Consider the following 13810-nt stretch of genomic DNA (forward strand, 5'->3'; position numbering starts at 1 on the left):
TGGGAATAAAAGTACTGAATTTAATTCGCTCTCTGTTGTCTATAAGCTCATCGTCTCATGAAGGCGGAGTCACGTAGGCTAAAATAATCCTTCAAGTCCTCTCCCAATAAAGATGTAACTTTGCATTAATTAAATAATACAGCCCCGAATGAGCGCATGTTGGAAATAAAAATGCTAAATTTACTCCTATCTTGTTGTATATTTGCTCATCATTAGTCTGGTGAAGTCGCTTTCATATTGTTGTTCACTCACCGGGTTGATGCTCAGGAAATGCTCCAGCACGGCCACCGAGATTCACTTGTTTAAAACACCCCTAAATTGTATTAACATTTAATATATAATCATTATTTCGCTAATAAACATCTAAATAAATACATCTCTATGGAAGCTAATTTATTATCTCCGCGAGCGATCGCAGTTTGAGTATAGTTCTGTGTAAATGCATAGATAAACTGTGCTGTCAGCAGGCATTTCATAATCTAGAACGACAAAAACATTATTAGTAATTCTGATATAACATGCCAGTTGAGAAATGCAATAAAATACAATGCTTTGTTTGTTATATTTCAATATTCCAGAGAATATTATTCAGTGAATTAACATTATCCAGTGAATTATTCTTCACTCTTTAGCCTATTAAACATCTTATAAACCTACTAAAACTGTAGATTAAAATGAAGTAGATATGACTCCTTTCATTTATTTATTTTCTCCATTTGAAAACATTAGACCTTCTACATTTATTTTGCTTATTGTTAATATTAGTGTTGCTGCTGATGTTTTAAATAAAATGTTTTATTGTAATATGAAGATTAAATTTAACATGAAAGACTGGTAATTTAACACTTTTTTTTAAGATGGCTGAAAGGAGGAAAAAAGTGAAGTATGGACTTACTTTATAACAGTAAATAAATATCGGTTATTGGGCATATAAACACACAAATAATTGGTATCGGTTATAAAATATCAATATCGGTCGATCACTATTAATAATATGCATTTATGGTGTAATTACTACATTTTCGTGTCAATCCATGTTCATATTAACTGCAAACAATGTGCTTTTACTTTAATTCAGCGCTTGCAACGCAGCAAAATAGACTTGGTGCGGAAACGATCTCTGCACTGCTGCAGACGCACCACTCCTGAATGCACTGCCGGACCGCAACCATGTGCAGTGTGCACGCTTTAATCCATTAACATGAGCCCGTGCCGGACGGAGACTGAGATGCTGCGTGTCGTGCCAAACCTCTGATGGCAGCGTCATCAGCTTGAGATTGTTTTTTTGAGATCGGCCTTTTAGAGACCGCCGATCAATCATCCCAACGTGATTATCGGCCGATAGTGATCGGTAGCCGATCAATCGGTGCACCCCTATCATATACCAGCATAAAAATACTGTGATTTGAGTCAAAGGATAGATACCTAGATGGTGCACTCGTATATGAATCAAGGAAACGGCAACACACTATATGGCAGCTGAAAAGTAGGGCTGAGCAATACATTGAATATTAGCAATATTGCAATATAAAAGGACTTACTTTGTTGTTGTAACAACCACAACTATTTGGAGGAAGACTGCAATTTTTTGTATCATTTTTATATTGCATATTTGATTTTGGTACATAATATTTTTAAACGCTCCTTTTCCATTCATTTAGTAAAAAGCAATAAGCCATCATCGTCATTATTTTTTAACTATTGTTGATTTTAAAATGAACAATTTGAATGTACTCTGTAAAAAAAATAGCTGTTTAATCCAAATCACGTCTTTTTTTTTTTTTTTATGGGGGGCAAATCAACTTACATTTTTCAAGAGTAAATGCAAAAACATTAATCTATATTGAATATCATCAAAATTTAAAAAAATATTAAGATAAACATTTTTAGCTATATTGCCCTGCCTATACACCAGGGTGGTCAAGTCCCACCTTCTAAATAAAACAGCCAATAACCAGTTGGTAAAGTCATCACATCACTGCAGCTGCCTGCCATTAAAAGCTCCGGACTTTTAGCATAAGGAGCAAAATATGGTCAATATATGTATTATTTTCACACATTATATGTCACTAGGGCTGAACGATTTTGGAAAATAATCTAATTGCGATTTTTTTTTACCAATATTGCGATTGCTATTTAATATGCAATTATTTTTTAAAGCTCTTTATGTTCTGTATTATTCAACAAAGACAAGCTATAAATCATTGTATAGTATGCCCAACACGCTATTAGATAGATTATGTTACGATGAAATTAGGTGATGCATAAATTGATATGAATGACATTTTTATTTAACAACTACAATCCCAGTACATTGACTTATTTGTTGAACTTCCAACCTTGTAAGCATGCAATAATTATGTTTAAATAAGCATGGTGTAAACATTAATATGAAAGTCAGTAACAAATCACACAAACTAAAGTAGATTGCAGAAATATAAAAACAAATCTGTTGCTTTACCACACTACTTTAGGTAATTCAAAGTCACTGTAATAAACATATGTAAACATGTGGACTGCACTTTTTAAACACTGTCTGTTAACTTTAGACCAGTGGTTCTCAAACTTTTTTGGTCTCGCCCCCCTTTAAACCTATAAAAAAAATCTGCCCCCCTTTCCCGAATCCCCATCCCACCTCAGACTACCAAATAATTTCAATAAACATTATGAAAAATTTATACTTTTTAAATTTAAAAAACCTACAGGGGAAAAAGCACCTGCTTCACTTGAAACATTGAAAAATAGCATAGAGAGAATAACTTATTATTATTCTCTCCCTGTTATTTATTTATTTTTTGTAGGTTTCATGCTGTTTTACACGAGCGGCAAAATACAGTAGAAACTATTATAATTAGTGACGCTGTGTACACTGGATGCGATGCGACGCGACAAAACCCGACATTAAACTGATGCCTTGTTCTATTTATGACATCCTGACACAAAGTTCAAATGATTTGCAACGGTCGTTTTGTCGCGTCCAGTGTAGAGCTGTTGCGGCGCAGTGCGACAACTGTAGCGTCTGGTATAGACACGGTGAGTGAAGCCGAGAGCAAGATATATGCCTCATCATATTTTCTGCATTTAGCTTTTAAATGACCAGCACCTGCCTGGGTCTGTGCGACTTCATCTATGGCTTTTCTCTTCGCTTTCACAAACCGATTCATCTCCCATTCTAAGTTACGTCCTTTGGCTGTTTATTTATTTATTTTCTTTTTCTGCTAATGGCCCGTGCTCGACTTGAAGCAGCGCTGCTTAGACCGATGAGCGTGTGTCATCAAAGCACTGCGAGAGCTATAAGAGAGCGTGGACGTCTCCTTATGCTTTCTCTCGCCGTACTTTGATGTCATACACCGATCTGATCTTCAAGATCAGAACACAGCTCTTCACTCTCGCGTGTCACGTGACCGTGTAATCGCAGCCTCTGCGATTGAAAAATCGCGTTATTTCATATCGCGATATTATCGCAAATGCAATTAATCATTCAGCCCTATATGTCACATTATTTTAAATTATGACAGTTACTTGTGTGCTATTAGATATTGTGTTGGCTGTGCTGTCAGTATTACGGTATATTAATAAATTTAATTACTGCAAATTCACATCATCTGCTACATGTATTATCCACATGCATCAATAAAATTTGAGAGTTACTGACAGTGAATTATTGAATCTATTGATACCCCTAGTTTAATTGCATTAGTCAACCAAAAACAGTGTATTTGTTGCCAATGGTACTGATTAGGTATTACTTCTGAGGTACCACAGGCAATTATTGTTTTGAAACCAAAATGTTATAATTAATAAATTTAATTACTGCAAATTCACATCATCTGCTACATGTATTATCCACATGCATCAATAAAAATTGAGAGTTACTGACAGTGAATTATTGAATCTATTGATACCCCTAGTTTAATTGCATTAGTCAACCAAAAACAGTGTATTTGTTGCCAATGGTACTGATTAGGTATTACTTCTGAGGTACCACAGGCAATTATTGTTTTGAAACCAAAATGTTTTGGACATTGATCCAAGTCTACTACAAGTACTCTCTGAAATTAACAACAAGAACCAAAGATTCACAAAAAGTATTGTTTTCCACACACTAGACGCCCTCCACTCGCCAGAGGTGAGTTGCTTTGCAAATAATAGGCCTATATCTGATAGAAACACATTAAAAAGTAATAAAAGCAATAAAAAGAAAAGTCAGACAGCCCCAACTTCTTCCATAAAGAACTGACAGCAGACTCATTACTTTGCAAAGCTGTTTTAGACATCATAGTTCATAATTAGCCCAATCTCAACACTCAGCTCATTAGTGAGATCTGATATTGTCAGAGTTTCATTTGACTTGACTGCTCAAGTGACGAGCCGCGCAGCACCGACACACACCAACTCCCATCGACCAATTACCAGCTGACAATTAGAGAGGGAGAGACCAGAGATAGACTGAAAGAGCATCAAAGAGTTCGGCTAATGCTGGCCGGCAAAACTCAAGAAAAGACCCCATTACTGCCGCTGAAAGAACTGCACAGGATGAAAAGAGATCCACATTAGAGGCCTTGTCAAATAATGACATTCTTAAGCACAAAAACAGACATGAACTCACAGAGTGCCATTTAAGAGAGAGGGGGAGGCTGTCCCAATCCATTGGATCTTGAGGGACAGATCACAAGCTCGGGAGAAGAGCTGTCACTCACAAGTGAAGTTCAATAGAGACTCTGTCCATCTCAATTGTTACAGAGGACGTCAAATCTTACAAATCATGCAGTGACAGTGGGGCTCGTCTATATCAAATATCTAATCTGAAATAGTTTCAGCTCATACCTACAATCAGCTCTGTGATAAAATAAATAACTTTGGAACTATTGTGTAAAAGTTTCAGACTTACTTCCAGACAAATTTCTTAAATCAAATGAGTCATGAGTCAAAATTTATGACCCAAAGTTAGTGATCTATATCTTTTAGTCCATGTGCATGTGTGTATTTACCTGCTATTGAGTGTGTAGTTCTGCTGTTTCAGGTTCAGTTCTCGCTGCTGAATTTGTATCACCTCCCTGGACAAATCCTCAGGTTTCCTACAACAAAATAATTTAATTAGAAAGAGGAGGTGGTATTAAAAAAATTCTACTAGCACCAGATGAATAAGGCACAAAAAGGGCACGAAAAGCCTATTTTTCATTTTCAGAAAATGGACAGTGAAAGTAGGTGCGCATAACCTTCAGAAAATGCTGATCATCCACTTCAAGAGGTTAAATGAGCCCTTCATAATTTATAATTATTTTTCACAAGGTTTGCAGATAGAGCAACCATATTTTCTAAATTTGAGATGTCTAACATTTAAAAATCACACTTCAAACAAGAATATACGTGTTTTTTTTCCCCTAGCAAAGCATTTTGTATGGGGTAAAAAAGTTAATACAATGAATCAAATATCAATTCAAAGGATTGTGTCAATTATGATTCTAATTGTTAGAAACAGTCAAAATCTCAGAGGTAAGACAAGCTAAAATGACTTTCACAGACAGACACCGGAGGTGTTTAAAGTAGAGGTGCGTCGATCGACCAGCCAGGAGCCAGAATCAGCCGATTTTCTGCATGCTCGGCCTGGACTGCAGCACGGCTGGTCAGTCACATCTTTCAGATTCTGAGCCAGTCGGTTTTGTTGCCAGAGGTGCAGACAATGACGTCACAGCCACGCTCACAATCACATCTGTATGCAAGCATGTCGTTGGCTTGGAGGTTCTTCACTATGAGTGAAGAATAAAGTTCACAATTTGTAATACGTGCAAGGACAAAGTAGTCCGTGGGAGAACCACCACAGGGCTTGACATTGATAGTGCATCAGCGTCGATGCTTGATGGATGGCATGTCTGAAGCTTGGTGCTGACGCGACCATCATAGTGACAACAGCCTTACTTTTCCAGTGTTGCATGAATGCGACTGGTTAGCATCTGCACTAGGGTATTTGCATTAAGGAGATCTGATTGGCTGACACCCGAGTAGACGCTTGAAAAGTTTAACATTTTTCAACTTCTGTTGCAAGCAACGCCAGTGACGCAACGCAACGGACCCACAATCCGCGGACCCAATAGTGTTTTGTGCTTTATAGTTAATACTCGTTGGGGCACAGATGTTACAGTGTTTGCCACACACTGCTCCCCTGATCTTGAACTGCTCTCCATTAAAGTGCACCCATTCTACCTCCCGTGGGAATTTAGCTCAATCATTCTCACAGTTGTTTACATTCCGCCTCACGCGGACAAACAGAATCACTGGACGAACTGTACAGTACTATTACTAGACTTGCCCACCCTGAGGCTGCTTTCATCGTTGTTGGGGATTTTAATAGGGTGAACATTAGGAAAGTTCTTTCTAAATTCTACTCAACACACTAACTTTCCCACACAAAGTGATCAGACCTTGGATCACTGCTGTTCAACACTAAAGGACAGTTACAAACCCCTTTCCCCCGCCCTGCATTCACCAAAGGTGATCACATTACCATACTGCTGCTACCTGCCTACAGACAATGCCTCAAACAAGAAAAAAAAAAAAAAGAGAAGTTCACAAATGGAGTGAGGATGCCATCTCCAGATTTCAGGGCTGTTTTGAATCCACAGACTGGCAAATGTTTCAGGAAGCAGGAGACAACATTCATGAATACACAGACTCCGAGATGTTACATCAACAAATGCACAGAGGATGTTGTCCCATCAGTCAATATAAAATTTCCAAACCAGAAGCATTGACTCAACGGTGAGGTGTAAGCTAGCCTTCAACTCTGATGATCTGACTGCCTACAAGTCCAGGTATGACCAGCAAAATGCTATCAGATCTGGCAAAAGAGACTTCAAAGACAGAGTGGAATCAGACTATCACAGCTCTGACCTCCAACGCATGTGGAGGGGTCTGTGATATATCACAGACTACAAAGGAAGAAAAAGCAGTATTGTGCCTTTGTCTGCCTCCTTTACAGACAAGCTCAACACATTCTATGCTCACTTTGAAACAAGCAACACATTCCCTGCTATGGAAATAGCTGTCAACCACGACACCTGCCCCCTAACCACACCTGAAGTGAGCAGGGACTCCAAAGGATTAGTTCACTCCCAGAATAAAATAATTTACTCACCCCCATGTCATAATCGGTCATTTTCTTAAAAAATAAATAAATGTATATACTTTTTAACCACAAATGCTCATTTTGTACTAGCTCGACTTCAAGCATTACATAGTCACGTTGGAAAGGTCACGCGTGACGAAGGCGGAAGTACCAACTCAGTGTTTACAAAGCGAACATGCAAAAAGTCAAACGCCCTTTATAGAAAAAGTGTGTCGGATGATTTTGAAGTTGGAGGAGAATATAAGATGGAGTTTTTCGCCCTATCCTACCTTTTTGAACTGGAGTACACAAAGAGATAACCGTGCATGACCTTTCCAACGTGATTACATAATGTGTGAATTTGTGGACATGTGTCGCAGAGCTAGTGCAAGATGTGCATTTGTGGTTAAAAAGCATATACATTTATTTATTTTTACAAAATGACTGATCGTTTGGCTAGATAAGACCCCTATTCCTCGGCTGGGATCGTGTAGAGCCCTTTGAAGCTGCATTGAAACTGCAATTTGGACTTTCAACCCCTTGGTCACCATTTAAGACCATTTTATGGAGAAAAATCCTGTAATGTTTTCCTTAAAAACTTTACTTCACTCTGGGCAACTAAATGACGTCTAATACTAGCCAACTGCTAATAAATTCTCATATTTTACTCGCCAGTGTGTGAGTTGGAGGCTAAGTACAGGTGCATCTCAATAAATTAGAATGTCATGGAAAAGTTCATTTATTTCAGTAATTCAACTCAAATTGTGAAACTTGTGTATTAAATAAATTCAACGTACACAGACTGAAGTAGTTTAAGTCGTTGGTTCTTTTAATTGTGATGATTTTGGCTTGCTTATATATATATATATATATATCAGTCTGGCGAGTAAACTAAAACAATGTACTAGTCAATGGCGATTAAATTGCCAAGGTGTTCGTAGAGGGCTGTCCTTGCAAAGTTGGAACTGCCCCACTTTATAGAAACATTATGTCCTCTTTTGGAAGGCCAAACAAAGTAGTTTCGCTTTCACAACGAAACACACCACTGCTTGAGTGCGGCTTGAGTGAGCGGTGCCCGGTGGATTCGACAAAGGAGGCTTGCGACAACCACATGTGACGACGCCAGGCTGGACTCTGCTTCGTCCACGGTGAAAGCCGATCCGGCGATTGACAGCGGTAAGTTGATGTTTTTCCTCAGTGACCAGCACAGATCAGCTCTAGGCATGACATAGCGGATATCGTCCTCTTTTGGAAGGCCAAACAAAGTAGTTTTGCTTTCACAATGAAACACAGCATATCCACAACATTGCGGCGGCGGTAACAATACTACAGCAAGAATAAAAGTTATGCCTTCTTTCTTTGCATGAACATTTGGGCGGCGTTATGCAAATCTTCCCACACAGTGACATAGACATGTGGGGGCGTGTTTAAATGAGGCGTTTTAGGAGGGCATGGACAAGTCTTAACTTTTATAAAGAATATCTCTTTGGATTTGAGACTTTAGTCTTTGCAACTTCACAGATCTTCTTTATGCACCAAGAGCTTGTAACACTCCAAAGAGAAAGAAAATTTGAAATCGCATCATATGACCCCTTTAAGAGAGTCAATACCCAGAAAGCTCCAGGGCCTGATGGCATTCACGGTTATGTCCTAAGGGCCTGGACTGCACAGTTAGCAGATGTCTTCATCTTCAACCTCTCTTTGAGTCTGACATGCTTCAAGCGGACCACCATCATCTCTGTTCCCAAAAAAAACCACCGTCTCCTGCCTGATTGACTACCGCCCCGTAGCACTGATATCAGTCATCATGGTGCTTTGAGCGTCTAGTCAAATCCCACATTTGCTCCTTTCTACCTGACACACTGGACCCTTTCCAGTTTGCTTACCGGTCAAACAGATCCACTGATGATGCCATTGCAATGGCCATTCATTCTGCCATGAAACACCTGGAGGGAAGAGACCGCTATTGTGCGGATGCAGTTTATTGATTACAGTTCTGCATTCAACACAATCATCCCTTCCAAACTTGTAGCCAAAATAAAGGATCTGGGACTTAACAGTCACTTATGTAACTGGATCTTGGACTTTCTGACCAGCGGACCCCAGGTAGTCAGAATTGGCAGACACACATCCTCCTCACTCACACTCAGCAACTCTCAATACTTTTTACTTTCTGTATTTATTGCATTTGTTCCTGCCGCCTTTATTGTATTTGTTGTATTGTGATATTGTATTTGTTACTGTTGCCTCAGAACTCTCATATATTTGTTTACTGCCACTTATTTGTATTTATTGAATTTATTGTCCTGCCTACAAAATAGCACGTCACTTTGATATACCAATGCCCTCCACCTGTCTGTGCCTAATTGTATATGGTCATGAATACTATGTGTGTGTATAGTCCTGTTAAAGTACTGTAAGTTTGAGCCTCATCACAGGCATTTCAATGCCCAGTTCCCCAGTGTAACTGTGCAAATGACAAATAAATGCCTCTTGACAATTCAGTTCAGCAATGCATGACATCACCCATTCAAAGTAAATGAGAAGCATTAATGCCGACACCCTGTGTGAATGCACCGTAACATTTGTCTGGGACAAGTAGATTTTTTTTTTTTAAAGAGGAAAGTTAGAGAGAATTTTAGTGGACAAGTTATCTTGAGTGGACAAGTAGCCTGATTGAAAAGTCAGTAACAAAAATAACCATGGAAGTACTGAAATGTGGCCGCCAAATATGTTTGTGCGAGAATGCTTCTGATTTTATTGTACTTAAGTGTAAACAGTGACTGATAATGTATTGACTGTAACAATGTCGTGCCAGATGAGGCTTACGCAGCCTGTCTGAATAAGATTTTCCCCTGAATCTAGATTAAAACCAGGCCAGTGGATCATTTTTAACTATTACACTGAAGGGTATGAGCCAAACTAACATGAACATGATGTTGTTCTTTGCCGTGTTGGTTTCCATACTGATTCATAATTCAGATCCATTGTTCCATCCATGGTTGGAACCTCACAGTGAATTCGGCATTAACTCTAGCTCATTCATATGCTAAGGTGCTTAATATTTCCAATTGTTGCATATGTCAATCTTTCCCTCAATCATCTACATCATTGCCTCTGTATGCACATTCATTACCACTGTTTGATTTGACCTCCATTACTGAACAAAGTAACGCAGGTAAAATTAGCAGCATACTAATTGATTTGGTAATCGACACCTCTATCACTGAACACTCTGAGTGGTGCACCCCAATTGATGGTTCTGGTATCAAAATTGCAACCCTGCCAGACAATTTGTTTAGAGCTTACTATGCCCTATTGCTGAGACAACGAAGAGATGCTAAAGATGCACAAATGGCCAAAATGGTTAAAGTTGTAAAAGGCCAAAACACAGGAAATTAGGGGTGGTAAAGAGTATGTTTTCATGATGATTTTTGGGGATTCCAATTGTACCAAACCTCAAGGTGAAGCTGGTGCCAAGTGCACGATTATGGAACCACTGATAATGTCAAATCCTTACAGATGTGTTTTTAAGGTTGTTGATTATTCATGGGAAAGCAGATTGTTATTCACAAGCAGTGTATATCATTACAGGAATTGTTCTCACCCTCATTTTAATTCCTGGCATTTGCCTGCATACAACAGTACTGAATCAAGCCATCCATTTGCTCTTAATATGAAATCCGAAGGGAATTCTTCCTGGTGCATTGAAGGGAATGGGGTAAATAATTCCAAACTAGAAGTGCGTCTCCAATTTTCCAGATGTGACAAAACTCTTCTGATAATGACAAATGAAGCACTCATTGCTCCTAATGGTACACACTTTGTTTGTGGTAACACAGCTTATCCATTCCTTCCTAAGGGATGGAGAGGTAGATGTTATTTGGCCTACCTCTTACCAGCAATGCGAATAGTGTCAGAGGATTATGTGAAACAGCATTTAATCATGACACATACTAAACGTTCATTTTCTGAGACTGAAAAATGGTTAGGAAGATTTATTCCATTCTTAGGAGTGACAAAAACCCAAGGTTTATGGGATGTTGTTGTGAAGCAGTTTTGGTATAACAGTACATGTTGAATTTGTGCTGGCTAGACGAAGTTTGAATATTGAGACATATGCAACTAAGATTGTTCAATAAACTCTGTTACTTTTTACCATCATCACTTCGTCTCCTGCTTCTGCTCTTCTCTGGTTTTCCTCGGTCAACTTCTTGACTGACAGAAGACTGTTAAACACTAGTTTTGGGTATTTTTGGATACCAGACAAGACTTGCTGTTGACAGGGTTTGGGTATTAACAGCGCTGCTGACTAGTTGTTCAGTTACTGGACAAACTGATATTTTCTGACGGGATCTGGCATCCGGGGCTGGATCCTAAATATTATCTGGTGTGGAGACCCGATCTAACAACGACCAAGAGGTTTCCTGAATATCAGCATGATTTCAATGTGACATTGATTTTATACAATAATTGTTCAATAAACCAATCATAGTTCCAATCAAAGCCACAGCAGAGCTGTTGTGTGTCTCCAAGTAACACAGGAGTGTTTTGTTATGGAATGAATCCACATTTTTAAACAAACTGAGTGAGTCAATAGCTGCGTCCCAAATGACGCACTATACATTACGCACTTATACACTATGTACTTATCCACTATGTACTCAGCATGTAGCGTATGAATTATATAAGGTTATTTTGTCATTCATAATCGAAGTCTGATAGCTCCTCCCCCTTCTCTACACATTTAAAGCTGTGACAGTTGAGTGTACGAAGTGTCCAACATTCCACACTTCATTTTTTCGGTTATGTAAGTGCATCGTTCGGGTATTTAAAGTACACTATTTATTTTTGGAATTTTCAGTGTGAACGCACTGCACGCACTATTTATACTACAAAACGTCATAGAATATAGTGCATAAGTACGAGATTTAGGATGCACCTAATGATTCAACGGCCCATTCACAAAGATAGTCACTTGCCTAGTTTCTGAATGAATCAGCCGTTTGAATGAATTGGTTTTCATGGTAGTCATTTGCCGCCATTTACTGGTGGTCTGGTTTCATATTTTAAAGGGGTCATATGACATTGCTAAAAAGAACATTTTCCACATACTGTACATTATTGTTGCTCCTCTATGCCCTGCCTTTCTGAAACGCGTCGATTTTTACAAAACTCATCGTTCTGAAAAGCGAGGTATACGCTGATTGGCCAGCTATCCAGTGCGTTGTGACCTCAACCAATAAAACCCATTACAAACGAGGCATTTGTTGCATCCAGTGGAGACATAATCACGGAATATAATGACTCATACGGTCTTTTTACGCGTTGCATATCGCGCCACTTAAACATAAAACCATGTCTGCATTTGTGATCGGAGAAATGACAAACAAGCGCTACTCTATACTGCTCAAAACTCGTGTGTAATCGTCAGTGGCAAATTCTTTAAATATGAAAACGTACTTACAGGCTGTGAGTCAGAAGTGCCAGACTGTCCTTGCAAAGTTTGAATTGCCCCACTTTATAGAAACAACCTTTGTGCACAGCATTGTAGGCAACTCTCCCAGGTTCAGGAAGCAGTCCTCAGTAAAATGCACTGCACACATCTGAATATTTGGGTTGAACTGTTCTGGAACAGTGTTGTAAATACAACTTAACCACTGATTTCTCGTTGTGTCCTCTTTTGGAAGGTCAAACAAAGTAGTTTCTCCTTCACAACGAAACACACAGCGTCTCCACGACATGGCAGCTACAATACAATACAATACTAGGGATGTAACGATTCACTCAACTCACGATTCGATTCACGATTTTGATTTCTCGATTCGATTCATTTATTTTTTATTTTTTGGGAAATAAATGATAGAAATTAATACTTTTATTTAGCAAGGATGCTTAAAATTGATCAAAAGGCCGATGATAAAGGCATTTATAATGTTACAAAAGATTTCTATTTCAGATAAATAGTGTTCATATCGATATCGGAATTATATCGTATCGACTGAAATTAAGAAATCTATCATGATATAAATTTTGGCCATATCGTCCAGCCCTAATTAAGTTAACTAGATTTTTTGCATTTTACTTGTATTAACAGTTTAAACCTAATTGGATGCAATTCCTGTTTGAAATGATGGTTCCTCTGATAACCCTAGTTAAAAAGAACTGAGAAGTAGTTTTGCTCAAAGTTCTTCCAATCCATATGATGTGAACATGATCACAGTTCTGCTGTTGAAAATTACAGCACTTACACGACACTACAAACATCTGTTTCCAGAGTTTGTATGTGATGGACGAGGAACAGAGCTATCGTGACTGCAGTGTATTTAAAAGAACAAAAAATTTAAAAGAACTGTTCACTCAAACAAAAAATTGCTAGTCGGGACATTTAGACGAACCAATGAATGATTAACATATAGCTGTCCAAGCAAATTAAGCTGGGATAGAAATAATTTTAACAACAACAAAAAAAAAACAGCACATAACCTAAAAGGCAAGGCTTCAAATTATTGTGCGAGGTGTACGCTGATTGGCCAGTTATCCAGTGCGTTGTAATTGGCTGAATGCCTCAAGCGTGTGACGGAAATGTTACTTCCCTTACCATACTGTGATGCCGTGTACCGGCGTGATGAGACAACACCAATAAAACCCATTACAAACAAGGCATTGTTGCATCCAGTGAGGACATAATTATGGATTATAATG

At 38.6% G+C, this 13810-nt stretch overlaps 1 protein-coding gene across 1 annotated transcript in view; it reads right to left on the reverse strand.

Annotated features, from left to right (window-relative positions):
* The window catches only part of LOC107590744 (mitotic spindle assembly checkpoint protein MAD1-like), a 102739-nt gene that overhangs the window by 78079 nt on the left and 10850 nt on the right, over positions 1–13810 (reverse strand). Inside the window, exons 10-11 of the mRNA XM_016279651.1 lie at positions 4992–5078; positions 4701–4729 (exon numbers count right to left, since the gene is read on the reverse strand). Of these exons, the coding sequence (XP_016135137.1) occupies positions 4701–4729; positions 4992–5078 (116 nt within the window). The remainder of the gene's footprint in view (positions 1–4700; positions 4730–4991; positions 5079–13810) is intronic.

The sequence above is a fragment of the Sinocyclocheilus grahami genome, unplaced genomic scaffold, assembly GCF_001515645.1.
Source record: "Sinocyclocheilus grahami isolate Dianchi unplaced genomic scaffold, SAMN03320097.WGS_v1.1 scaffold132.1, whole genome shotgun sequence".
Lineage (NCBI taxonomy): Eukaryota > Metazoa > Chordata > Actinopteri > Cypriniformes > Cyprinidae > Sinocyclocheilus > Sinocyclocheilus grahami.